The 23,929-nt window shown below is 46.1% G+C and overlaps 1 protein-coding gene across 9 annotated transcripts; it reads left to right on the top strand.

Annotated features, from left to right (window-relative positions):
* Positions 1–5,732: 5,732 nt before the first annotated feature.
* ZNF275 (zinc finger protein 275) lies at positions 5,733–23,290 on the top strand. Of its 9 annotated transcripts, none has more exons than XM_061137973.1 (5): positions 5,739–5,850; positions 7,695–7,848; positions 16,115–16,222; positions 16,924–17,008; positions 17,304–23,290. In XM_061137973.1, exon 5 carries the CDS (start codon positions 17,330–17,332, stop codon positions 18,458–18,460), a length of 1,131 nt encoding a protein of 376 aa, XP_060993956.1. In that variant the 5' UTR covers positions 5,739–5,850; positions 7,695–7,848; positions 16,115–16,222; positions 16,924–17,008; positions 17,304–17,329; the 3' UTR covers positions 18,461–23,290. The 9 variants fall into 9 exon arrangements, with proteins under 9 accessions (XP_060993955.1, XP_060993956.1, XP_060993957.1 ...); XM_061137974.1 differs by having other exon boundaries at positions 16,045–16,222; XM_061137977.1 differs by lacking the exon at positions 5,739–5,850 and adding an exon at positions 5,876–6,031 and having other exon boundaries at positions 16,045–16,222.
* Positions 23,291–23,929: the final 639 nt, after the last annotated feature.

The raw sequence follows: 23,929 nt of genomic DNA, 5'->3' as shown, positions 1-23,929 counted from the left end.
CCATACTCCAAGGCCAAATTTGCCTGTTACTCCAGCTGTTTCTTGGCTTCCTATTTTTGCATTCCCATCCCCTATAATGAAAAAGACATCTTTTTTGGGTGTTAGTTCTAGAAGGTCTTGTAGGTTTTTATAGAACTGTTCAACCTCAGCTTCTTCATCGTTACTGGTAGGGGCATATACTTGGATTACCGTGATATTGAATGGTTTGCCTTGGAAACGAACAGAGATCATTCTGTCGTTTTTGAGATTTCATCCAAGTACTGCATTTTGGACTCTTTCATTGACTATGATGGCTACTCCATTTCTTCTAAGGGATTCCTGAGCACAATAGTAGATATAATGGTCATCTGAGTTAAATTCACCCATTCCAGTCCATCTTAGCTCGCTGATTCCTAGAATGTCGATGTTCACTCTTGTCATCTCCTGTTTGACCACTTCCAATTTGCCTTGATTCATGGACCTAACATTCCAGGTTCCTATGCAATATTGCTCTTTACCACATCGAACCTTGCTTCTATCACCAGTCTCATCCACAACTGGGTGTTGTTTTTGCTTTGGCTACATCCCTTCATTCTTTCTGGTGTTATTTCTCCACTGATCTCCAGTAGCATATTGTGCACCTACTGACCTGGGGAGTTCATCTTTCAGTGTCCTATCTTTTTGCCTTTTCATACTGTTCATGGGGTTCTCAAGGCAAGAATACTGAAGTGGTTTGTCATTTCCTTCTCCAGTGGACCACATTCTGTCAGACCTCTCCACCATGACCCGTCCATCTTGGGTGGCCTCACATGGCATGGTTTATTTCATTGAGTTAGACAAGACTGTGGTCCGTGTAATCAGATTGGCTAGTTGTCTGATTGTGGTTTCAGTCTGTCTGCCCTCTGATACCCTCTCTCAGTGCCTACCATCTTACTTGGGTTTCTCTTACCTTGTATGTGGGGTATCTCTTCACTGCTGCTCCAGCAAAGTGCAGCCACTGCTCCTTACCTTGGACATGGGTACCATTTATTATACAATTCCATTTACGTAAAACTCCAGAAAATGCAAACTACCTTACAGTGACAGAAAGCAGATCAGTGGTTGCTTAGGACAAGAGGAGCAAGAAGAGAAAGGCAAAAAGGACTACAAATGGACATGAGGAATCTTTAAGAGTAATAGATAACTTTATTACCTTGATTGTAGTGATGGTTTCATGAGTGTGTGTGTGTGTGTGTGTGTGTGTGTGTGTGTGTGTGCGTGTATGTCAAACCTTATCAGATAGTGCAGTTTGAACATTTCCAGGTTATTGTTTGCCAAATATACCTCAAAGGGGCTGTTTAAAAAAAAAAAAAAACCTACAAGTAAGTAATAAAGAGACAAACTACCCATAAATGTGAGCAAGTTATTGAACAGACACTTTACAAAGGAAGATACAGAAGTGGCCAGTAAGCACATAAAAACATCACACACCACATGATTAGTCATCAAGGAGATGATAATTAAAATCACAATGAATTACCACTTCACACCCACTTAAATGGCTAAAAATAAAGGCTGACAACCCCAAATGCAGAGGAGGATTGAAAAGGAATTCTCATACATATCTGGTGGGAACATAAATTGTTCAACCACTTCAGAGAATATTCTGGCAGTTTCTTATAAAACAATTCTCCTTTGCGGCACTTCCCTTTCTAGGTAGTTATCCAACTAAATGAAAGCATATGTTTACACAAGGTCGTACACAAGTGTTCACGGTAGCTTTATTTATACCACTCCAAAATGGAAACAGCTCAGATCATAAAGAGGTGAATGAATAAAAATCAACTCAAATATATTCAAACAATGGGATACTGTTGTTGTTCAGTCACTAAGTCATGTCTGACTCTTAGTGACCCCATGGATTGCAGCACACCAGGCTCCCCTGAACTTCACTGTCTCCTGGAATTTGCTCAGATTCATGTTCACTGAGTTAGTGATACCATCCAACCATCTCATCCTGTCACCCCCTTCTCCTCTGCCTTCAGTCTTTCCCAGGACCAAGGTCTTTTCCAATGAATTGGCTCTTTGCATCAGGTGGCCGAAGCATTGGAGCTTCACCATCAGTCCTTCCAATGAATATTCAGGGTTGATTTCATTTAAGATTGACTGGCTTGTATTCCTTGCTGCCAAGGGACTCTGAAAAGTCTTCTCCGGCACCACAATTCAAAGACATCAATTCATTGGTGCTCAGCCTTCTTTATGGTCCGACTCTCACATCTGTACATGACTACTGGAAAAACCATAGCTTTGACTATGTGGACCTTTGTCTGCAAAGTGAAATCTCTGCTTTTTAATAGGCTGTCTAAGTTTGTAATAGCTTTCCTACCAAGGAGCAAGCATCTTTTTATTTCATGGCTGCAGTCAACATCCATAGTAATTTTGGAGCCTAAGAAAATAAAACATGCCCCTGCTGCCACTTTTCCCCCTTTTATTTGCCAGGAAGTGATGGGACTAGATGCCATGATCTTAGTTTTTTGAATGTTGAGTTTCAAGTTAGCTTTTTCACTCTGCTCTTTCACCATCATCAAGAGGCTCTTTAGTTCCTCTCCACTCTCTGCCATTAGAGTGGTATCATCTGCATACCTGAGATTGTTGATATTTCTCAATTTTGATTCCAGCTTGTGATTCATCCAGCCTGGCATTTCACAAGATGGAATACTACTCAGTAATTAAAGGAAAGAAGAAACACTTTAAACAGCATAAATAAATCATCATACTGAATGAAGGAAACCAGACACTGTTGGCTCAGATGGTAAAGAATCTGCCTGCAATGCAAGAGACCTGAGTTCAATTCCTGGGTTGGGAAGATCCCCTGGAGAAGGGAATGGCTACCCACTCCAGTATTCTTGCCTGGAGAATTCCATGAACAGAAGAGCCTGGTGGGCTACAGTCCATGGAGTCACAAAGAGGCAAACACGACAGACACAAAATATTACATACCATATGATTCCATTTATATGAAGTTTTCAAATTGGTGAAACTAATCTAAGATGGAAAAAATTTAGAACAGCAGTTGCCCCTATGTTGAATTGTGGTGGGACCTGATGGTGAATGAAGTGCTTCCCAGGTGGCTCAGTGGTAAAGAATTGGCCTGCCAATGCAGAAGACACAGGAGACGTGGGTTTGGTCCGTGGGTCGGCAAGATCCCCTGGAGGAAGAAATGGCAACCCACTCCAGTATTCTTGCCTGGAAAATCCCATGGGCAGAGCAACCTGATGGGTATACTGTCTGTGGGGTCCCACAGAGTCAGACATGACTTAGCAACTGATGACACACACACACTGACTGGGAATGGGCACAAAGGAAATTTCTGGGATGTTTATAATGTTCAGTATCCTGACAAGAGTTTGGAGTATGTTTGTCAAAACTCACTGCATGGGGCACTTAAAATTTGGGTATTTCACTATATGTAAACTTTACCTCCAAAAAACAGAAAATAACAGTAAACAGGTATGCTAGGTAATGCTAGGTAGAGACTCTTGAGGAAAGTGGAAGAGGAGAGTGAAAAAGTTGGCTTAAAGCTCAACATTCAGAAAACTAAGATCATGGCATCCGGTCCCATCACTTCATGGCAAATAGATGGGTAAACAGTGGAAACAGTGGCTGACTTTATTTTTCTGGGCTCCAAGATCACTGCAGATGGTGATTGCAGCCATGAAATTAAAAAATGCATACTCCTTGGAAGGAAAGTTATGACCAACTTAGCATGTTAAAAAGCAGAGATATCACTTTGCCAACAAAGGTCCGTCTAGTCAAGGCTATGTTTTTTGCAGTGGTCATTATGTATGGATGTGAGAGTTGAACTATAAAGAAAGCTGAGTGCAGAAGAATTGATGCTTTTGAACTGTGGTGTTGGAGAAGATTCTTGAGAGTCCCTTGGACTGCAAGGAGTTCCAACCAGTCCATCCCAAAGGAGATCAGTCCTGGGTGTTCATTGGAAGGACTGATGTTGGAGCTGAAACTCCAATACTTTGGCCACCTGATGTGAAGAGCTGACTCATTTGAAAAGACCCTGATGCTGGGAAAGTTTGAGGGCAGGAGGAAAAGGGGACGACAGAGGATGAGATGGTTGGATGGCATCACCGACTCAGTGGACATGGGTTTGGGTAGACTCTGGCAGTTGGTGATGGACAGGGAGGTCTGGCATGCTGCAGTTCATGGGGTCGCAAAGAGTCAGACATGACTGAGCGATTGAACTGAGGTGATGCTATGCAGTAAACAGGTATGCTAGGTAATGCTATGTAGCTCTAGGTAATGCTATGCAGACTGGAGTGTTAAGGGGTGAAGTGTGCTTGTATGTCTGCAACTTTCTTTGAAATGGATTGGTAATATAAGGATGACCATGCAATCAAGCAAGTTTGGCATAATGCTAATTATACAATATTGGTGGTTGGTACGTGGGTACACATCTTTCAATTGATCTGTATGTTGCAAAGCTTTCATAATAAAATGTGGATGGTAAATAAGAAAGGCAGCATGTAGTAAATAAAATTGCTAGAAGAATATTTAAGAAGTTGGTTACAATCATTATCATTAATAAAATAAATGTATATTAATAAAAAATGAAAAGTTAGACTGTGTCCTTCAAAGTCAGTTTTAGTGCCCAGCTTCATCCTTTCAGTGTGGCTCTTTTTCCCTTGGCTTACTCCAGCATTTTCCTTTTGATACTAGAATATGCCTAATTGGTTCCTATCACAGGGAATTTGCACTTGCTGTTCCTTCTGATGCTCTTCCTATCAACAACCTTCACACTGAGTTCTTCTTGTAATTCAAGTCTCATATCAACCATAGCCTCACTGAAGTTTCCCTCCCACCACTCCCAAACACCACCCTAAATGATGTTCTTCACAGTTCTTATTCTTATGAATTGTTTGTTGACCCTTGTTTATTATTGTTATATGGCCTTTATGAAACAAGAATCTTCAAAAAAGCGTGGATGGGCTTAGAACACTGCAGAGCACTGCAGCTTCTCAGATCTTTGTTGACTGGCAGATATTCATCTGGAACCAGCTGTCAATACTTGCAGCAACCCCGATCCAAGAATCCTGTTCTTTTCATAATATGACCTGCTATTTTGAAATTTACTCAAATGTGTTTCCCTTCCATCTTTACTCGAGCACATGGGCACGCACGTACACACACACACACACACACACACACACACACACACACACACATTCACAGGAGCCCTTGGGAGCCGAATGCACGCCCCCTGAGAGCAAGGATGTAGCCTGGTTTTGCTCACAGCCGTATTCTCAGTATCTGGCACTGCTAGGGCTCACAAAACCTTGCATGAATGATTGAGGCACTTTGATCCCTCCAGTGGAGGCTGGCTTTGCTCTGCCTCGCCCTCCCTTCTCATCCCCCCCCCACCCATATTCCTGTTCTAAAGGCGCCCAAGAGGGAGGGGTCCTGTCCATTTCTTCGTTCCCTCCTTCGTAGGCTTGTCAGTTTATTCGCTAGTTTACTCATTCATTCATTCTTTAGTACTCTCATTCCACGGCTCCTGCCTCCACCGAAGCTTCTGGCCTGCACTCGCGGCTCCCCCAGGGTCGGGCCTGACCCTCCCCAAACCCGGGCTTAGCCACACCCCCTTCCCGTCCCGCCCCCTCTCTGGGCCAATCGAGACTGGCGGGCCGGGCGGGGCCGGAGTCGGGGCGGGGCCTTGCTCTCTCACTACCCACGGCGGCGCCCGCGGCTCCGGAAACGCGCCGCTGGGCTGCTGGGCTCAGCAGTGCGCTAGCTGCTCCGTGGCGCTTCCTGCCACGCGGGGCCTGGGCCTCGCCAGCGCTGCTCCGCCAAGAGCCGCGCGTCGCCCGCTGCCGGGCTAGGGTGAGCGTGCGGGCCATAAGAGGATGTGCGCGGGGCCCGGGAGGGTGCGCGAGGCCAGGATGAGCGTGCGGGCCGCTAGAGGATGTGCTGGGGACCGCGGATGAATGTGCGGGGCCCGGGTGATCATTTGGGCCGCGGGAGGATGTGCAGGGGGCGGCCCAGGAGAGTGTGCAGAACTGGGGTGAGTGTTCCAGAAAGTGTGCGGGGGGAGGGGGGCAGAAGGCGGCCAAACCTTGTTGGGGAGGAGCGTTTGTGTTCCCGCGGGAAGCTGCTCTGCCCTGGGGCCAGCTGGAGAGGGGGACGGGTCCGAGATGGCGGGCAAGAGGAGGCCGAAGGCCTTACCGCGGCGGGCAGGGGGCGATGGTCAGGGGCGGGAATCGCTGGACGTGCCGAGGCCTACGCTGCTTTGGGGGTGACACTAGGGGATGGGAACTGGCCACTATGGAAAGAGGGGTATCTCCCGCCCCAAGCGCAGAAAAGGCCGACTGGAAGAGGGCGTTGTGTGGGGGAGTGTGTGTTAAAGGGCTTTTCCCCCGTCTGGGGGAGGGGCTGAACAGCAGCCAGAGAGGCTGTACTGGGGACGGTTCCTGCTGTACTGGGGACGGTTCCTGCAGGCGGAGTCCCTCTTTTCCTTTTAGGAAGGGATTGAGCCTCGGCTTGGCAGGGAGGGTGAGGGGGTAGCCTAGAGCCCAAGGGCTGTGAGGAAGGGGGAGGGGCAGCCCTTGCTGGTGAAAACGAGCCCAAGGCCCTGGATCTGAACAGAGCTTTTTCTGTCGCCCTTCTCGGGCTACATCTCCCTCTCCAGTGCCCACCACCAAACTCCTTTACTGCCTCCTCTAGTCTATATTTGGTTGATTAATTACATGTCTTTTTCCATCCTCCCCCCCAACACAGGCCTGCGGCAAAAAGCCCATGGTCCCTTTCACCCCCCCACACACACACTGGCCCTCTTCCCAGAAGTCCCACCCTGTTCCAATTGACACCCTCCAGCCAGCGTTGGCCCAGCCAGGGGCCATCAGCCCCCTCTAGCCTCCTTGGTCAGTGAAATATTTCCTCTTCAACCTCAGACCTGACATTTTTCTTTTACCAAAGGATTTCAGATGGGCTTGCTAGAACAGCACCCCCTCTAGGTACTAATGCTGCCTCACCCCATCCCCCATCCTCCCTCCCCCACTGGGCCTTTAAGTCAAAGCAGCTTGCACAGTACCTGGCACAGTCCAATCCATTCTCTCAAAATGTCTTAGGATCTGCATTTAGAATTCTCTTGAACACTGATTTTCAGCCTTCTTTGGGTGAGAAATCCCTTAGAAAATCACTAGAAAGTGTGAATTCCCTGCCCAGAGATCTGACAGTCGTCAGAGAGTGGCATCCCATTCAAGAGGCTCATGGGCCAGAAACCTGTCTGCTGAGCACTGGAGGTGAGGAAGCCTCCAGATTCTAGATGGGCCCAGTGTTAACAAGGCACAACTCTGCATCCCAGTATCCTGAGTGCTGGTTGAAAATGCAGATTTCTCATCCCCACCTACACCTGCTACTCTGCCCCTTGAGTTGTTAGCACACCCCAAGCCAGGGGTCTAACACACCCGTCTACTCTGGCCCTAATTTGCCTGGACTCCACAACTGGCCCAGGGCCCCTTGGTATTTGCACAGCATCCCTCATCCCCATTTAGAATCATTCCTATCCAGGACAGTGTAACTTAAATGAAGCTATACTTAAATTTTATTTTCATTTTCAGTAAGATAGCATGCATCTTCTTGGGGAAATGGGAACATAAACCTTCCCTCAATTAAGTACAACAAACACTACAAAATCCCCTTCTGGTCTACCTTCTGGCTTTTTATAGAAGGCAAAGAAAATGGAAACCTAAACAGAGAGGGGCAGGTGCCCAGGCAGAGTGAGAGAGGAAAACTGGAGAAGACAGAGACAGATGCCTCCCACCCACGCACACAGAAAAAGGCACACACAGACGCAAACATCCCGAGAAACAGACTTTGCTGGTGAGACACCCTCTCTATTGGCCCTTTAGAATTCAATTCTAGTAGTAGTGCATGTGCACAGTACAGGGTGAGCCCAAATGGGCATTGTAGCCACATCCTGGCTGGATGGGTTGAGAGCTCAGGCCCTGGCATCCCAGAATTGCCTGACTCGGGTGGATTGGTATCTCAACAGTGTATTCAGTCTCACAGCCTGTCCTTTGAACACTTGTGACCCAAAAAGACATGTTCCCAGAAGTTGTCCCCAAGTTCTGTCTTCCCAAATTATTTTAGTCCAACAGGTAGGACTTTACCTGCCTGAGTAATCGCTCAGAATTGTTCTGAGACACGATGCCATCTCTGTATGTCTCTTTTGGGTAAGGCTGGATGTTTATAGACCAGATCTGCTGGCCTTAAAGCTGGCCATGCTGTTAGAAGACCTCATGGGGATGCAAGGTGGTGAGAAGTATTGTTTTGGTTCTGGAAGCTCTTATATTTTTATATATGCCAGTGCTGTTGGACCATCTTTGTCCAGATATAGTTCTCTTGATCTGAGCAACACAACTCAAGGGAGAACAGATATCCAGTAAGGAGAATTGGGAATCCAGGTAATCGATTAATAGGATGATTTAGGATTAGGGTTAGATATGGGAGAGGGAGCTGAAGGCACCTATCTGAATTAGATGATAGAAAGTGCAGTCTCTTGTTTAATCTATAAAGATTCCCTCCAGGGCATTTTTGCTCTGGCCCAGAAGAGAAATGAACACCCTGAGCCACCTGTTATCTTGTAGGGTCTGGGAACATTCTGCTTCGGTCCTTATCTAGATGTTCCAGGGAGACCAGGTGCTTCTGGCACCCCTTCGAAGTTTCTGGAAGCTGCCAGTTCTAGTTTGCGTGGCTTTGCTCCCTCTCCCCTGCTCCCATCACCCAGGGAAGACTGGCACCTGCTGAGGAGGTAACCTGGCTACTTGTGCCATGAAATCAGTCTACTGTTGATCTCTTAGGCTCAGAAGTGACCTTTCCTAGTAACCAGACACCCTCAGTAGGGGTCCCAAGCTCCAAGGTGACCAGAAGACACTGAAGTATTCCCTGCTTTTGTGACAAATGTTGGCTTTTAGCTACATTAAATTCAGCTGTTAATTTCTGTTTTTTCAAATCAGGGTGAAATGATTGTTTTGGTTTTCAGTGTTTCTGACTGGATACAGAAAATTGGATTTAAATAAGTTGGTTAAAATTTACATTGCCATCTAAAGCACATATCAGGAACCTTTATTCACTCACATGAACTCTCAGGTTTTAGGAAGCATGATGTTTCAGAAATGTGTCTGTGAAGCAGCTGCAGAGTCTGTGGCACTTGGCTAGCTCCAGGGTGGAATCCACAGTCAACCTGATAAAGTCTTTATTCTCTGGGAGCATAGAGTTGTTAGACTACACTAAAGATCCTGCTTAAAGAAGAAAGATAATATTGTTTATATTAAGAGGCCAAGATTTGTTTTCCCACAGTCTTTCTACCGACTTCTCTTTGCTGGCTGAGCAAAGGAGTGCACTTAAAAGATTTGGGTATGCTTGTCCATGGTGAGTGAAAGTGCCTCACGTTCAAGGTCAGGATCTCCCTGTGTATCCATTGAGTACGCGACAATGGTTTTCATATTGTGCCTGGAATCGATTTGACCTTGATCTCCCAAGGTCCACCTTTGGAAGGCAGTAGACACCTGTGTGTGTCACTTTTGTCATGGAGCCCAGCTTCTTTTCCAGCTTAGTTCCACCATTTTAAAGTGGAGTGGTTGGGTGACATGGCTTCTGAATTATAAGATTGTTTTCAGGATTGATGATGATTTTATTTTTAACTGCAGTGGATCATTTTTAAATGATCTTCCTTTGTGTCTCGTAAAGGTTTTCCCCAATATACCTGATTCATTATGCAGAGTTTATCTTCCTTTTGTGAAAGTAGGGCTCACTTTTCCCCTCCCATTTTTATGGACACCTTTGAAATGGCCTCTGTCTGTCACAGTCTCCATGTGTCCATAGTCTTTTGTCACAGTGGGTGGTGATCTGAAGTGCAGTTGGGTTAAATCCCCTGGGAAAGCCTGGTACAGGAAGGGCCAGTCCTGTTGCTACACTGGAGAAGATAATTAGCAATTCACTTGGGGGTTGTGTCTCCAGGACTTCATGCCAATTAAGTGAAAACACTTTGGTAGGATCAGCTCAATTAAATGGGAACTTTTCAGGAGGACCTGCTCAATTAAGCATGGGTGGCTTGGAAAAACCGTGAGTGAGAGAATGACGTGTGTATCTGTTGTGCATGGGACTGAAAGCAAGTCCCCTAAACCCATAAATACCATTAGGCTTCAATGACACAGTAGCCTGGCCTTTGGATAAGGCCCAGTGTTAGGTATTACTTTGTGGCATATTACTTCCCTCTCTTCTCTGGTGTGGCTCAAAATGCCTCAAATCTTGGGAGCTAGACATTGGGCAATTTAGTTCACCCCTCAGATCTGTTTCTTCCTTCTCGGTAAAATGGAAGCAGTCGCTCAGTTGTGTCCAACTCTTTGCACATTTAAAGGAGAAGTATCTACATGCTCAGTCACTTCAGTCATGTCCGATTCTTTGTGACCCCATGTACTGTAGCCCGCCAGGCTCCTCTGTCCATGGGATTCTCCAGGCAAGAATACTGGAGTGGGTTGCCCTTTCCTCCTCCAGGGAAATCTTCCCAACCCAGGGATTGAACCTGCATCTCATGCATTGACAGGCACATTCTTTACCAGTGCACCACCAGGGAAGCCTGTGAAGGGAGAAGCACAGTGCCAAATGCATAGTAGGTGCTCTGTTAATGAAAGTTATGTAACTCACCCCTCCCCCACAGGGTGTCACATGTCCACTGAGCACTAAGAGCTGCTGCCCCCTGAATGCTGGGGATTCAGGGGTGGCCAAGAAAGAGAAGGGCCCTATCCTGTGAGAGGTGACATTTTCCCCAGGGAGAATCAGGTAAAAACAAGCAATTTCAGAGGGTAAGTTTTAGGTAGTGAAACGTATTATAAGTAAACCATGATGGAGCTGGAGAGTGAAGACATTTGGAGGAGGTGGCAATTGAGTGAGGCCCAAATTCTTCGAAGGAGCCACCTGAGGCAGGTTCACAGGCTCTCAGGATTATTGCCTTGGTGTATTTAGGACGGGATGAAAGCTGAGTGTCTGGAAGGACTGACTGAGACATATGGGTCTGGTGGGCTCAGCCAGGGCCTTGGAGTGGGTTAAGGCCTTAGGTCTCTGGCCTGAGGGCGGTGAGGCGAGGCTCATAACAGACCATCTTGCTCAGAAGGTGAAGGTGAGATGTTCTCTTCTTCATTCCATTTGGCAACAAAACCTCAATGTCAATCAGAAGTCAGTTTTTTAGAATGAACTGTGTAAATAATTGATGACCAGTTCATTTTGTATTGGAAGCCAAAGTCAAACCAGATATCAGATGTATACCAGGAAGAAGGAAGCCCTGCCCAGGGGACAGTGGGTTACAGAAGGCTTGGCTGCTGGGCACCTAGGGCTTCCCTCACACACTAGGGAGTCACTTAAAGATGGAAGTAGAGTTTCTGTGGACTTTGGGGTCAAAGGAGGCTTTCCCTCACACCTGTCATATTGCTTATAGCTTGGGGGAATGATTCCAGGAATTCACAATCCCATGGACCTGCCTCTAAGCTTTCTGGGACTGCCCATGCATTCCTGCCAGCCCTCCTCTGTTGTGGCTTGCCTGTGTGGGCACCTCAGGACATTACCCAGCTTCAAGGACTATTCCCTCTTGTCTTCTTGGCCTCGGCCCTGTCTTCTCATATGCTGAGCATCTTTCTTATCCAAAGTCTACTGAAATCTTTTAAAATTGTTGTTCCTTTCTGGTTACTTTAAAGAAATGCAGCTTGGTTACTAAACATTCATTACAGAAACAGAAAGCTAAAGACCCTTCTAGACCTGGACTCTACCCCAGGGTGGTGCACATTGCAGTCTAGATGTGCTCATTAGCTGTGAGTCACTCTCAGTTTATTCCTTTTTTTCCTTAAAATGCGAATATATACTGTTCTTTCCCCTTCCTCTACAATCTGTGATTTTTTAATAAACAGTTACTGTCTGTCTATAATCTTATTTGAAGGAGGATTCAAATTTTTGTAATCTGCTGTGTATCATGCTGTATTGGCCACCTGTTGATTTTTTTCCCTTTTCATATACTTATTTATCTTTTGTCCTATGTCTTTTTTTTTCTTGTCCCTTACAACCTATTGATTTTATGCTTGAGCTCACCAGTTTTCTTCCTGCTCTGAGTTCTAGGATTCTTCAGGAAGGTCTCCCTCTTGTTTTTATGACATTGGGATTACTGACACTCTTCCTGTTGGTTATACTGTATTGTTTTCCATCCTTTTACTTTTAACCTATCTCTCTCTTTACATTTAAAGTCTTTAACTTTAAAATTTCTTGTAGACAGCACATAATTGAGTTTTTTAAAGAAAATACAATCTGATAATCTCTGCAAATTAACTGGTGTGTTTAGTCCATTTATATTTAACTTAACTATCCATATGGTTGTGTTTACATTTGCCTCTTGCTGTTTGTTTCTGCTTGCCCTAACTGTTCATTTTCATTTGTTTTTTTAACCTACTTTTGGATTATTTTTTTAGAATTGTATTCTGTCTCCACTATTGCCATGCATCAGAGGCTTGGAGGGCTTCCTAAAGCACACAGTCTTACATTTTATTTCTATATATGTTATAAACCCCAATTGTTGGTTTTGTTTAGTTGCTAAGTTGTGTCCAACTCTTTTGCAACCCCATAGATTTAGCCCACCAGGCTCCTCTGTCCATGGGATTTCCCAGGCAAGAATACTGGGGTGAATTGCCATTTCCTTCTCCAGGGGAATCCTCCCAACCCAAGGATTGAATCTGCGTCTCCTGCTTTAGCAGGTGGATTGTTTACCACTGAGCCACCAGGGAAGCCCTATAAACCCCATACTGCCTTACTATTTTTTTCTCTAAATGTTCAGCTTTCTCTTAAAGATGTAAAAGTGTTCTATATTTCAGCACATATTTACATTCCTGGTGTTCTTCATTCCTTTGTGATCCAAGTTTCCATCTGGTACCATTTCCCTTCACCTGAAGAACTTTCTTAAATATGTCTTATTGTGTGGATCTGCTGGTGACAGATTCTTTCAGCTTTTCTTTGTCTAAAAAAGTTTCTTTTTTGCCTTCATTTTTGAAGGATACTTTCCCTAAATATCGAATTCTTGGTTGACATGTTTTTTCCCCTTTAGCACTTTAAAACTGTCATGCAGTTGTTTTCTGGCTTGCACATTTTCTGATAAGAAGTCAGCAGTTATTATTATCTTTGCTCCTTTGTATACTACATCTTTTATTCTCTGGCTGCTTTAAGATTTTTTTCTTTATCACTAGTTTTCAGCAATATGATTATGATGTGTCTTAGTGTACATGTGTGGGGTTTTTTCTGGTTTTGTTTTTTGTGTGTTTGTTTAGTCTTGCTAGGGGGTGATTGGGCTTCTTGGACCTAGGTTTTATCCAATTTAGAAAATAATAAATTTTAACCATTATTTCTTCAATTATACTTTTATCCCACCCCCCATTTTTCCTCATCTTCTTAGATTCCAATTACATGTGTGTTAGACCACTTTCTGTTATCCCTAAGTCACTGAAATTCTGTTAAATATTTTTTTTCTTTCTGATCTTCATTTGGGATAATTTTTATTGCTACGTCTTCAGATTTTCTAATCTTTTGGGGGGAGAAGGCTGTATCTAATCTGCTGTTAAGCACATCCAGTGAAATTTTCATTTTAAATGTTACAATTTTCACCTCAATAAGTCCCATTCAGTTTTTGTTTTTATCATCCATTTCTTTCATTATGTTCCTGTTTTTCTTTAAATAGTTATACATTGTTAAACTAGCTGTTATCCTTGTCTGTCAGTGATCATTTCTGGGTGTTTCTGTTATTATTTTCCTTTCCATGAGTCACATTTTTTCCCTGCTTCTTGGCATTTACTTAATTATTTATTGGATGTTGAACATTGTAGAGATTATGTTGTTAAATGTCTGAATTTTGTTGTTTCACTGTGAAAAGAGTTAGACTTTGTTTTTGAAAGTAGTTGCTTGTGGAATATTTTCATCCCTTCAAGGCCTATTTTTATGTTTTTCTAGAGCAGATCAGGGTCACTCTGGCTCCAGGGATAAATCAGTCCTACTACTAAAGCATGGCCTCTCTGATTCTCTACTGAATACCTCAGATGATCTCTCAGAATTCTATACTCTGGTTGGTTGGACCCTGAAATATCTCCCTACCTTTGTGTGTCTTAGGAATTATTCAACTTACAACTTCATGGTCATTGTTTTCCTAGTCTTTGTGAGTTTTATTGTATGCATGCATGGCTTAGTGGTCAGAAAAGACTCAAGGGGAATCTTGTGAAGATTTATTTGAGCTCTTTTTTCTGCATAGCTCCCTCATTTCTGAAACTCTGCTTTGCCTCAGCCCCTGAATGCTGGTCTGTGTTGATAATAAAGCCACCGAGCTCTGTTTGGTCCCCCTTTCCCAATAATCTAAGTCTGGAAATTGCCTCCGGAAGATATCTGGGACACTGATAAAGCTTACATTATTTGTTTCTCTTCTCACAAAGATCATCATCCAGTGCTGCCTGCTGTCCAATACTTAAAACTTTTGATTCACATCTATTTTGTCCAGTTTTGTATTTATTTATGACAAGACATTAAATCTGTTCCTTGTTATTCCATCATGGCCAAAAGTGGAAGTCTCTGTCCATCCCTTTTAATATAACATCTAATTTTATGAAAAAGTATTTCTGAAGTATCTGGGTTCTGTACTCCTTGAGCTAGTGTAAAAATGCTTTCTTTTCATTTAACTATGAACCGAATTGACTTGATAGCAGAACAGAAACTGGGTTCTTGGTTCTGTGAACTCACTGAAGTGGGCAGTCTGTGATGCAGACACACCTGTGGTGGGATCTGAAAGAAAAAGGCAACTTGCACATGTGGTTCAGATCCTTTATTTAGCAACTTAGTATTTGAAGATTTTTTTTTTTTGAGGTGTCTTTTTCCAGCTATAGTTCAACTTTTCATTTTGTCAAGTATATCACAGAAATGTTCTTGTCTGCAAGCTGTCACCTGATGAATTGTTTCAGTGGGGTGGAGTATGGACTTTTGAGGGCCTTACTGCTAGTCAGGAAGCCCTGGCTCCTGTTCCCTTCCTTTTAGTAGCCTCTGTTTTTTTTGTTGCCTCTACAAAGTTGAAAAGGATCTCTCACTTCCCAGTTATTTCTTCTGATGTTCTTTTGGGGAACACTGCCTTCCTGTGCAGTGTGAGCATGAAACTCTCCAAGGCCTATTGCTAGGAGGCCTATGGCCAACCTGTCTCTGAGAGCCAATATTCCTGCCACTGGCTTTCAGTCTGAGTTTGTCTTCTCTCTGTGCCTGGGCTAACATTCATTTGTCTTGTCTGGATTCTCTCTGGGCTGCCTGTATCAGTTCTCTGCCAGCCCAGTTCCCCACTGTTTGGGATACGTTTTCTTAGGTATGTCCATGTTCTAGCTTGTCAGTCAGCCTCTGTGCAAGGGAAGACTCAAGAAGATTTAAAACAAGTGAAAAGGAAATCACCAGTCTCATCCCATGGGACCCAGAGGCAGAGCTGCTGTCGCTTGCGGCTCTTTCCACTTTCATTAGCTCCCCCTGATCCCCAGGGTCTGGCCCTTACCCAAGAAGTCAAGTTCTGTCCAACTCCTTACCATTTCTGGGAAACCAAGTCCTGGCAGTGCCCCCTTGGAGAGCTTGAGGCTCAGATGAGCTCTGCCTCCCTCAGCCTAGCTTGGGAACCTGTCACTGCTTCCTGATTCTAGTGTTGGTCTCTGCCTCTTGCCCCAGCATAACACACAACAGGGCCTGAACCCCAGCTGCTATCTTTCTTCCATCTTTCTGCTTCTCTCCCCGGAGTCTGCCAAGGAATGGATACCTGCTGGGTTTGTAATTTCCATCATCCCGATTGGGGAGCTGAGTTTCAGTACAGGAAAGTGATTGAGCTAACATCCCTTGGGAAGACAATGGGAGCCAGGGCCACAGCCCAGGTCTCCTGGCACGTGGCCAGGTTCTCTTTCTAGGACTTCTTGAGGCTTATACTTAGATTTCCATGTTCACATGTATACTCACTCTAGACTCTCACCTCTCATCCCTGAGGTTACTGGCACTGCCCTTGCCTCATTCTAGAATGGATGGAAAGACAGATTGTTCCTGGGAATTCTTTCAGGATTTGGTGACGTTTGGTAACGTGGCACAATACCTCATCAAAGGGAGTGATTGAGGCTGGACCCTGAGCAGAGGACCTCAGCATATTGAAGAAACGTGATATCTGTGGGTAAGGATGACCCCAGCCCTTTCACAAGATTTGCCACCAGCTTCATGGTCCTACAGAGCTGGGAGTGGGATAAGGGGGCACCTGACATAGCCCCACACAAGCCCAACTTCCAGCTTATGCTCCCTGGGAATGGGCTGTAAGGAAATACAGAGGGTCTGCTACACACGACCTGTCAAAGTAATGGGTGTCCCTCCAAACTCATAACGGCTTAGAAAGAAGTTAGAACAAACTGGCCACCATAATGAAATACTTTTTTAACCCACAAATTATGTAAATTTTATGGGAACTTTATTGTAGTTTACTGTTGAGAGAGGCTGACATGGCAAGTTCCTTTGCACCACGAGGGGCTGCATGTGTGAGGTGGGGAGGCTTCTTAGGAGGAGAGACTGCCAGGGGTCAGCTTTGATAGTTATGGAAGGACCCCAAGTTCAGTGTGCAGACCTTGAGGAGAGTGGACAGGGGAAAGGGAGGATCCACCCCTCAGGAAGATGAGCTGGTACTCTATGTGGATAGACCCAGAGCTTGCTTCATGCAGCCCCTGGAAGGAGCTGACCATTGGGAAAGGCATTTGATATGAATGAATGACTTGCCTAAGGGAACAGCCACTCCAGCCCTTGAGGATTGAAAGGTTCCCCTTCAAAGGCCCCAACCTGATGTCATCTCTGGCTGCTGCTACTGCCTGTTTCTTTTTCCACGAGAAGGAGTTCCTGTTTTGACCCTCACCTTGGTCTCTCACCTGGAGCAAGTCAGAGCCATCCCCTAACGTGGATTGAGCTAAACATTCAGGTGAGTAAAAAATTTAAAGAAATGTCAGGGCATCATGGGGGAGGCCCAGCTGAACCTTTGGGGAGGAAGCCACATGTTTGGGGTGTGGCTTGATCCTCAGTCACCTTGAGAGGGAGCTTCCAGCAACCAGGCCCTTATGTCCTTTCCATCTACTGTTCTTATTTCTGGTTGGTGATCTCCTGCCAAGTGGTCAGCAGCTGTCTCAGGAGCAAAGTGATTGTTGACACTCACTCGTTTTGCTGTGATTGTTCCTTCCTCCTCTTGAGACTGCAGTGTCTTGTGGTTTTCATTTCAGAAAGCATCTGGGCAACCCAACAGCCAATGATGGATGAAGACGCACAGTCACAGGAGATGGCCTCCACAAGCTCCCCTAGGGCCAGTGAGCCCAGCCCTGAGGTCAAACAGAATGGGGACTCTGGGGGGAAGGGAGGAAGCCCCCAGAATTTGCCTGTAGAGCATCACTTTGCATGTAAAGAGTGTGGGGATGCCTTTCGGCTTAAGGTCCTTCTGGTACAGCACCAGCGAATTCACAGTGAGAAGAAGGGCTGGGAGTGCGGTGATTGCGGGCAGGTCTTTTACGGGGTGGCTGAGTTAAATGAGCACAGGAAGAGCCACGTGGCTGCAGAGCCCCAGCCGGGCCCCAGCTGGGTCCTTGACGGGGCCGTGGAGAAGAGGGAGCAAATGGAAAAGGAGGCGAAACCCTTCGAGTGTGAAGAATGCGGGAAAAGGTTCAAGAAGAACGCAGGCCTCAGTCAGCATCTGCGCGTCCACAGCCGAGAGAAGCCCTTTGACTGTGAGGAATGCGGCCGCTCCTTCAAGGTCAATACCCACCTCTTCCGCCATCAGAAGCTGCACACTTCGGAGAAGCCCTTTGCCTGTAAGACGTGTAGCAAGGATTTCCTGGATCGCCAGGAACTTCTCAAGCACCAGCGGATACACACCGGCCACCTGCCTTTCGACTGCGATGACTGCGGCAAGTCCTTCCGAGGAGTCAATGGCCTGGCCGAGCACCAGCGCATCCACAGCGGAGCCAAGCCCTACGGCTGTCCCCACTGTGGCAAGCTCTTCCGGAGGAGCTCGGAGCTCACCAAGCATCGGCGGATCCACACTGGCGAGAAGCCATACGAGTGCAGCCAGTGCGGCAAGGCCTTCCGGCAGAGCTCCAGCCTCCTGGAGCACCAGCGCATCCATACCGGGGAGCGGCCCTACGCCTGCGGCGACTGCGGCAAGGCCTTCCGGGGGCCTTCCGACCTGATCAAACACCGGCGCATCCACAGCGGACTGAAACCCTACGAATGCGACAAATGCGGGAAGGCCTTCCGCCGGAGCTCTGGCCTGAGTCGCCATCGGAGGACCCACAGCGGAGCAAGACGCTGCGAGTGCAGCGAGTGTGGCCGCGTGTTCAAGAGGCGGTCAGCGCTGCAGAAGCATCAGCCAACCCACCATGAGTAAGCGAGGCTCGCAGCCCCACGGCTGGCAGCGGATTCCCGCCGGGGCCAGGTCCCTAAAGGGGGAGGGCAGAGTCAAAGGAGATGAACAGTTTTGTAGTGCTTATATATTTTCTCTTCAAGAAAGGTTGAAATCAATTTATACTACCACCAGCAATTTATAAGTGTCTGTGTTTCCCATTTTGCCTATCGAGAGTAGCTTTTACCATTTTGATTGATTTTAGCTGGTTCAATTGGCCTCGAGTACCTTCAAGGTATTTAAACCCACAGGCCTTGAATCGGAGAATGAGAGAAGAGAAATCTGGATGTGGGAGGTGGAACTGAATGGAGATGCTTATTCTCCTCCAAGCTCCCCCTTCAGGGAAACGGAGACCCAGAGATATTCAACGATGGTGTCCGTAGATTGTGAATCCCGACTTTCCCTAACAAAGCAATCACCCCAAAGTTTTTGGCCTACTTGAATTTATAAATTTTTAGGGTTGTAAATAGAATAATCAAATGTCTTATAATATTTAATTTATTATTTTAGTTATGCATACCTATTATAAATCACGTTATATATAATAATATATTAATTTAGAAAATATTCCTTTCTTGCCTGACTCTGCTCCATGAGATCATTTTATCCTAATTCCTCCTATGCATTTCTAACCGCACCGTCTTCACCAACCTCAGAGCCCCTTTGTAGTCATCATTTTTAAAGCCCATCCAGTGGCTTCCATCTATCTGAGCTGTGTGCCACGTAGCACTGTGACAATCCCTGCACAAGGCTCTCACTAGAAATCACCTCCCACAAGCCATAAGTACCTGTTCATGTAACATTAGAATGATGGTTGTCCTTTTTTAATTTGTCCTATAGTTCTACAATGCACCCACATAAGGTGTTCCTTTTTTTAAATGACCTTTAAAAGGCTTTTTTAAAGCATTAAAAACTTGTCATTGTGAGCACATACTCTTAAGAAGTACTGAATCTTGAGTTACATTTCTTTTGTGTCCTTTTTTCTTAAACCAATTCAACCTGGTGACTCCCATGCATATCCAAAACTAGCATCAACTGGAGTTTATTTCAGGCTAATGGATCTCATCCCCAAGCAGGACTATTCAAAGTCAAGTATTTGAGAGACAATCACCATGATAACAATAACATCCCAAGGACTTAAGCATAAGGTGATGCCTCCTTCAGGGGAACAATAGCCTCTCCTGATATGGGGCCTAGATGGTACTTCTCCAATCCTCCATTTCCACCTCTACAAAATGAGGATGATCACAGGACTACCTCCTAAGGTTATCGCAAGGACCATGATGCCTCACCTGGCACAGAGGTACACACTCAGTGAAGTCATCTGCCATCACCTCCATGGTTATTGCTGTTGTTCTGTGACTCACTGGTATCTGAACTGGGGATGAACCCAGGGCTCCTGACTCCTAGTCTCAACTTCTTTCTCTCACATGATGGCTTAAAATACTGTTTCTGTTTCCTCGCATGCAGATCGTATGTTCATCTCCTTTGACCAGTTATCAAGTTACCTTTGAATATATTGACTTTATACAGCAGTTCTTTCTATATCAATTGTGATGATCTCTTTGCCAGTTTTATTGATTTGCTCTTTGTAGCAGTTTTATTACATTTTTGTTGTGCAAGCTTTTGATTTTTACATATCCAAGCGTTCATTGTTGTCGGTTAAATCGCAACTTCCATTGCTTCAGTAGTTAGAGATGATGACATTTTCTTCTAGATATTGAATTACAAATGAAAAGTTGAAAGTCCTGCCCCACCAGAAGGTGGATGCTCCAGGTGGGCAGGCTGGATGGAAATGGGCCGGAGATGCAGGCTCACTCCTCATCCAAGATGAAGACTCTGCATGTCTGTGGGCAGTACTTGACTTTCCAACCTGGCCACCCAGGCACTCAAGAGGAATTTCCATCTTGGATTAGCCAGAACACTCTTGACTGTTCCTCAGCATAGCCCTGGCCTTCAGCAGTGGGGCAGGACCTCACTTATGGGTCAGGATCAATGGGGCGGTCCAAACTTGGTCTTGGCAGCAGCTGGCCAACCTTCCAGCTCCTGGGAGCCTTGGCCATGGCTCGGTGTGGATTCAGTGCCTGAGCAGCAGATCCACCCAACAGACATCTCAAACACGAAGACTCAACCGACTGATGGCTGTCACGTGGATGGTATCCTCTTGCTAGAGAGTGATTCTGGAACTAGAAAGAGGTCAGCAGTTCGGTGGCTTCCACTTTTGGTGACTAGGAGGAAATTCACCAGTGTGTTCTGATGTCACCTCCTGTGTCCACATCTGTGAGGGGGTGACAGAACAAAGGCTTGAAGACAACCCTGCCCCTCTGATGGCCACACCAGGCCTGGGCTGTGACTTGCCACAGCCTTGCCCAAGAGGGGCAGTTAAAACAAGGGTTTGGAGGGCAATGATGCCCTTCTGATGACAGCCCGTGTGGCACAGAAATAGAAATTGGTCATCCTGGGACTGGGCTCTCACTTTCAGCAGCCTCCCCCAGGAGGAACAGCAGCAAGGGCTAGCCAAGAACCTGGCCCCTGTAGCGTGACTTCTCAGCAGGTGTGCCCGGGGTAGAGGGGGAACTTGAGAGCCTGCCAAGGAAGGGCACCCTTCTGACAGGCCCACTGGGGCTGGGAAACAGGGTCCCACAGTGACCCTTGTGACCTTAGCCGGAGGTACTCTGGATTGGCCCCCCCCAGGTCACACCAGTGGCTCTCTGCAACATCTCCATCCTGACCCCCAGGCTGGAGAGAAGCTGACAGATCTTGTTACATAGCAATTCTTTCTGCTCGGGGGCCTCAGTTCTTGCAATAGTTGTAAATCTATGTCTGAAATCACTACTTCCTGTTTCATCAGTTTTCTCTTTTCAAGCTGTTAATGATATATTTGCTGCAACTGTCATTTGGTAATGAATGTTGGCGTCCATGGGGCCAAGTCTGGCATCACAACCTGGAAGTAGCCTGCCATATCTTGCCTGGGTTTTAGGAAGGATCCAGATGCAGTATTAACTCAGAACTTAGCATCGTCGACACCACTCCACTTGTCCCCAGCCAGGACCCAGCACCTTGGCACCTCGGCACCTTGTCATGCCCTCCTTTCCTTTGTTCCATTCTGAGTTCTATGATTTTCTCTTGAACAGACCGTCCGCCAGAGTGAACACATCTTTTCTGTCACTGTGTTTGTGGGTGAAGTCCATGCTCTCTCTGTGGCTTTAACGTGTGTCCTGTAGTTGCACCGAGTTCAGTGTTTGCCTCGGATCCCTGGGGAAGGGGGTGAATTTCCTTGGACTCTCTAGGTCTACTGCTACATCAGATGCAAAATGTGATCAGACTTGCTGTTGTGTGTGCTTGTCTATGCATTTATGTATCTACCTCATTTCATTTTTCTTTCTAATCACACGTATTCCTTTTGCAAGGCAAATGGAGAGCAGGTTGGTTATGTAGAATGCCAGCTGTCCTTCAAAATGGGTCCTTATATTCTGAAAAAACCTCCCATCACTTTTATTAAAGTTTTGAATACTTGCTGAAATTTTCAGAAGAAAGTAACCGTTTACCACTTCTGCTGCTTAATAAGATGAACTGTGTGGATTAGTTGTGTCTTACCCACTCTCCAGCTTCCAAAATGAGCCCCACCCTGTCCTGGTGGGCATCTCTCTCGCATGGGGTTGCATTCCACATGCCCGGGGCTGTGCCCTGTTGTCTGCTATGTGAACCCCACCCCATCAAGGTCATGTTCATTCAACCAGAACTGAACACTTGACTCATGGGCAGTAACTGGTCGACAGAGCTGGAGACATGGACCAGATCTTTAGGGTTCTCTGTGAAGTGTAAATAAGAAAACAGAGAAGTTTCTAGTTGGTGCTGGAAGGAAGAGGGAGCCACCTGGGATTTAGGGGAGTTGCCCTGATGGGCAGCACCAGCTTGAAGATCTATGGACTCCTGCTGGGCACCCTTAGAGAGCCTTGACCCCAGCACCACAAGGGAGCCTGGCAGTTCCCTTCTGGGATCTCTGGCAACTGCCCTGGTCCACTTGTGTCCCTGCTGTAGACCCCCTTGACCTGAGCCAGCTTGAGTGGGCCTCTGCTTTTTACAGTCTGTCAAGAGCAATTGCATTTCCCCATTTGTCCACTTCCTGAGAAGAATCACATGGTTGACTTTCCTCATGTCCTACCCAGCCCTTGTCCCCAGACCAAGCCCCACCTGACTGTTCTAAACACCTCTTTTCAATGTGGTATTCTGTTTGCTAACATGGATACAAATCTATGCCTCCCAGTCTCGCTGAGTTTGACCAATGATTTTTCTGTCTGGGCATTGTTCCTTTCCTGACCCCATGTTTGCCCCAGGAAATGAGTTAAGTCACTGCTCACCCTATTCTTGATTTTGGACGTGTCTAGCTACTTCCAGCTACTTCCCAACTGTCAGATTGGGAAACTGATAACTTCTGGATAGCTAGTATACTTACAATGTGTAGTTCTCATTGCATCTGTTCGGGTGGTTATTTTCAAAAGTAGAAATGGTCTCTTTAAACAAACATGGCCTTCAGTGTTACTTGCAGAACTGAGAACAGTTATTCCCTGCCCCAGTTCATGTTTTGGTTGTTGGCTTTCTTTTCTCATTCCTCCCCGGTCTCCTTAACTTGTCTGTTTTACAGCAGTTACTATAATCAGCCTTGCACTAGCGCTTTGCTCTCCCCACCTTCCCCAACCCGTTAGATTGTGAGCTCTTAGAAGACAGGGGTGGCCCTTCTTATCTGATTCCCCTTCCAGATCTAGCACAGTGCCTTGCATCGAGTAGATTTCAATAAATATATGTTAAATGGCATTGGTTGTCCTTGACTTACTTTGTCAAAGCTTGATTTATCAATTCTTCCCTTTTTCTCCACATTCTGGACTCCAGCCCTTGTCTTGCCTCCCCCCATGCCCTGCAACTGCCTGCTGGATGCCTAGAAGAGAAGGAGGGATCCCTGGAGACAGAAAGTTGGTCTTCCTGGAAGTTCGAGCTGTCCCTTGGTAGAAGGGCCCTGTCATTCAGCCAGGTGCCTCCATCCACCACAGCTGAGGCTCTCCCTTGGGTCTAAATTCCAGGTGTAAGTGGAAGACCAGCTTTCCCCTTAGCTTCTCCCCCTAGGAATCAGAAATGGGGTGACAGAAGGGGCTTCTGAGACTTAAGAATTGTCCAGCCTCTGTGGGCTGTGTAGGAGCAGGAGGGAGGAGGTCAGTCTTCTTGGTGGTCCGTGGCTGGCCCCCTCTGTAGTGTCTGTTGCCTGAGAAAAGGCAGGCGACGAGGACAGGCTGCTGGTTCCCTGACCCTCCGAAATGCAAACAGAGCTCTGCCTTGGAGTCAGCTGCCCCATTCTGGAAGGCCAAGTGAAAAATGGGCTCCAGGAAGTGTGTGGGTTGGCCCCTTCCAGGCCACGATGTGCCCCAATAGGAGAGAAAGGAGCATTTTGGAAAGGAGCAG

The sequence above is a fragment of the Dama dama genome, chromosome X (assembly GCF_033118175.1).
Source record: "Dama dama isolate Ldn47 chromosome X, ASM3311817v1, whole genome shotgun sequence".
NCBI lineage: Eukaryota > Metazoa > Chordata > Mammalia > Artiodactyla > Cervidae > Dama > Dama dama.
Note: the sequence above shows the minus strand (reverse complement) of the source record. Positions and strands in the feature narration are given on the sequence as shown.

Coding starts and splice junctions, on each gene's coding strand:
- ZNF275 (XM_061137972.1), top strand. CDS start 17,330: ATGATGGATGAAGACGCACAGTCACAGGAGATGGCCTCCACAAGCTCC.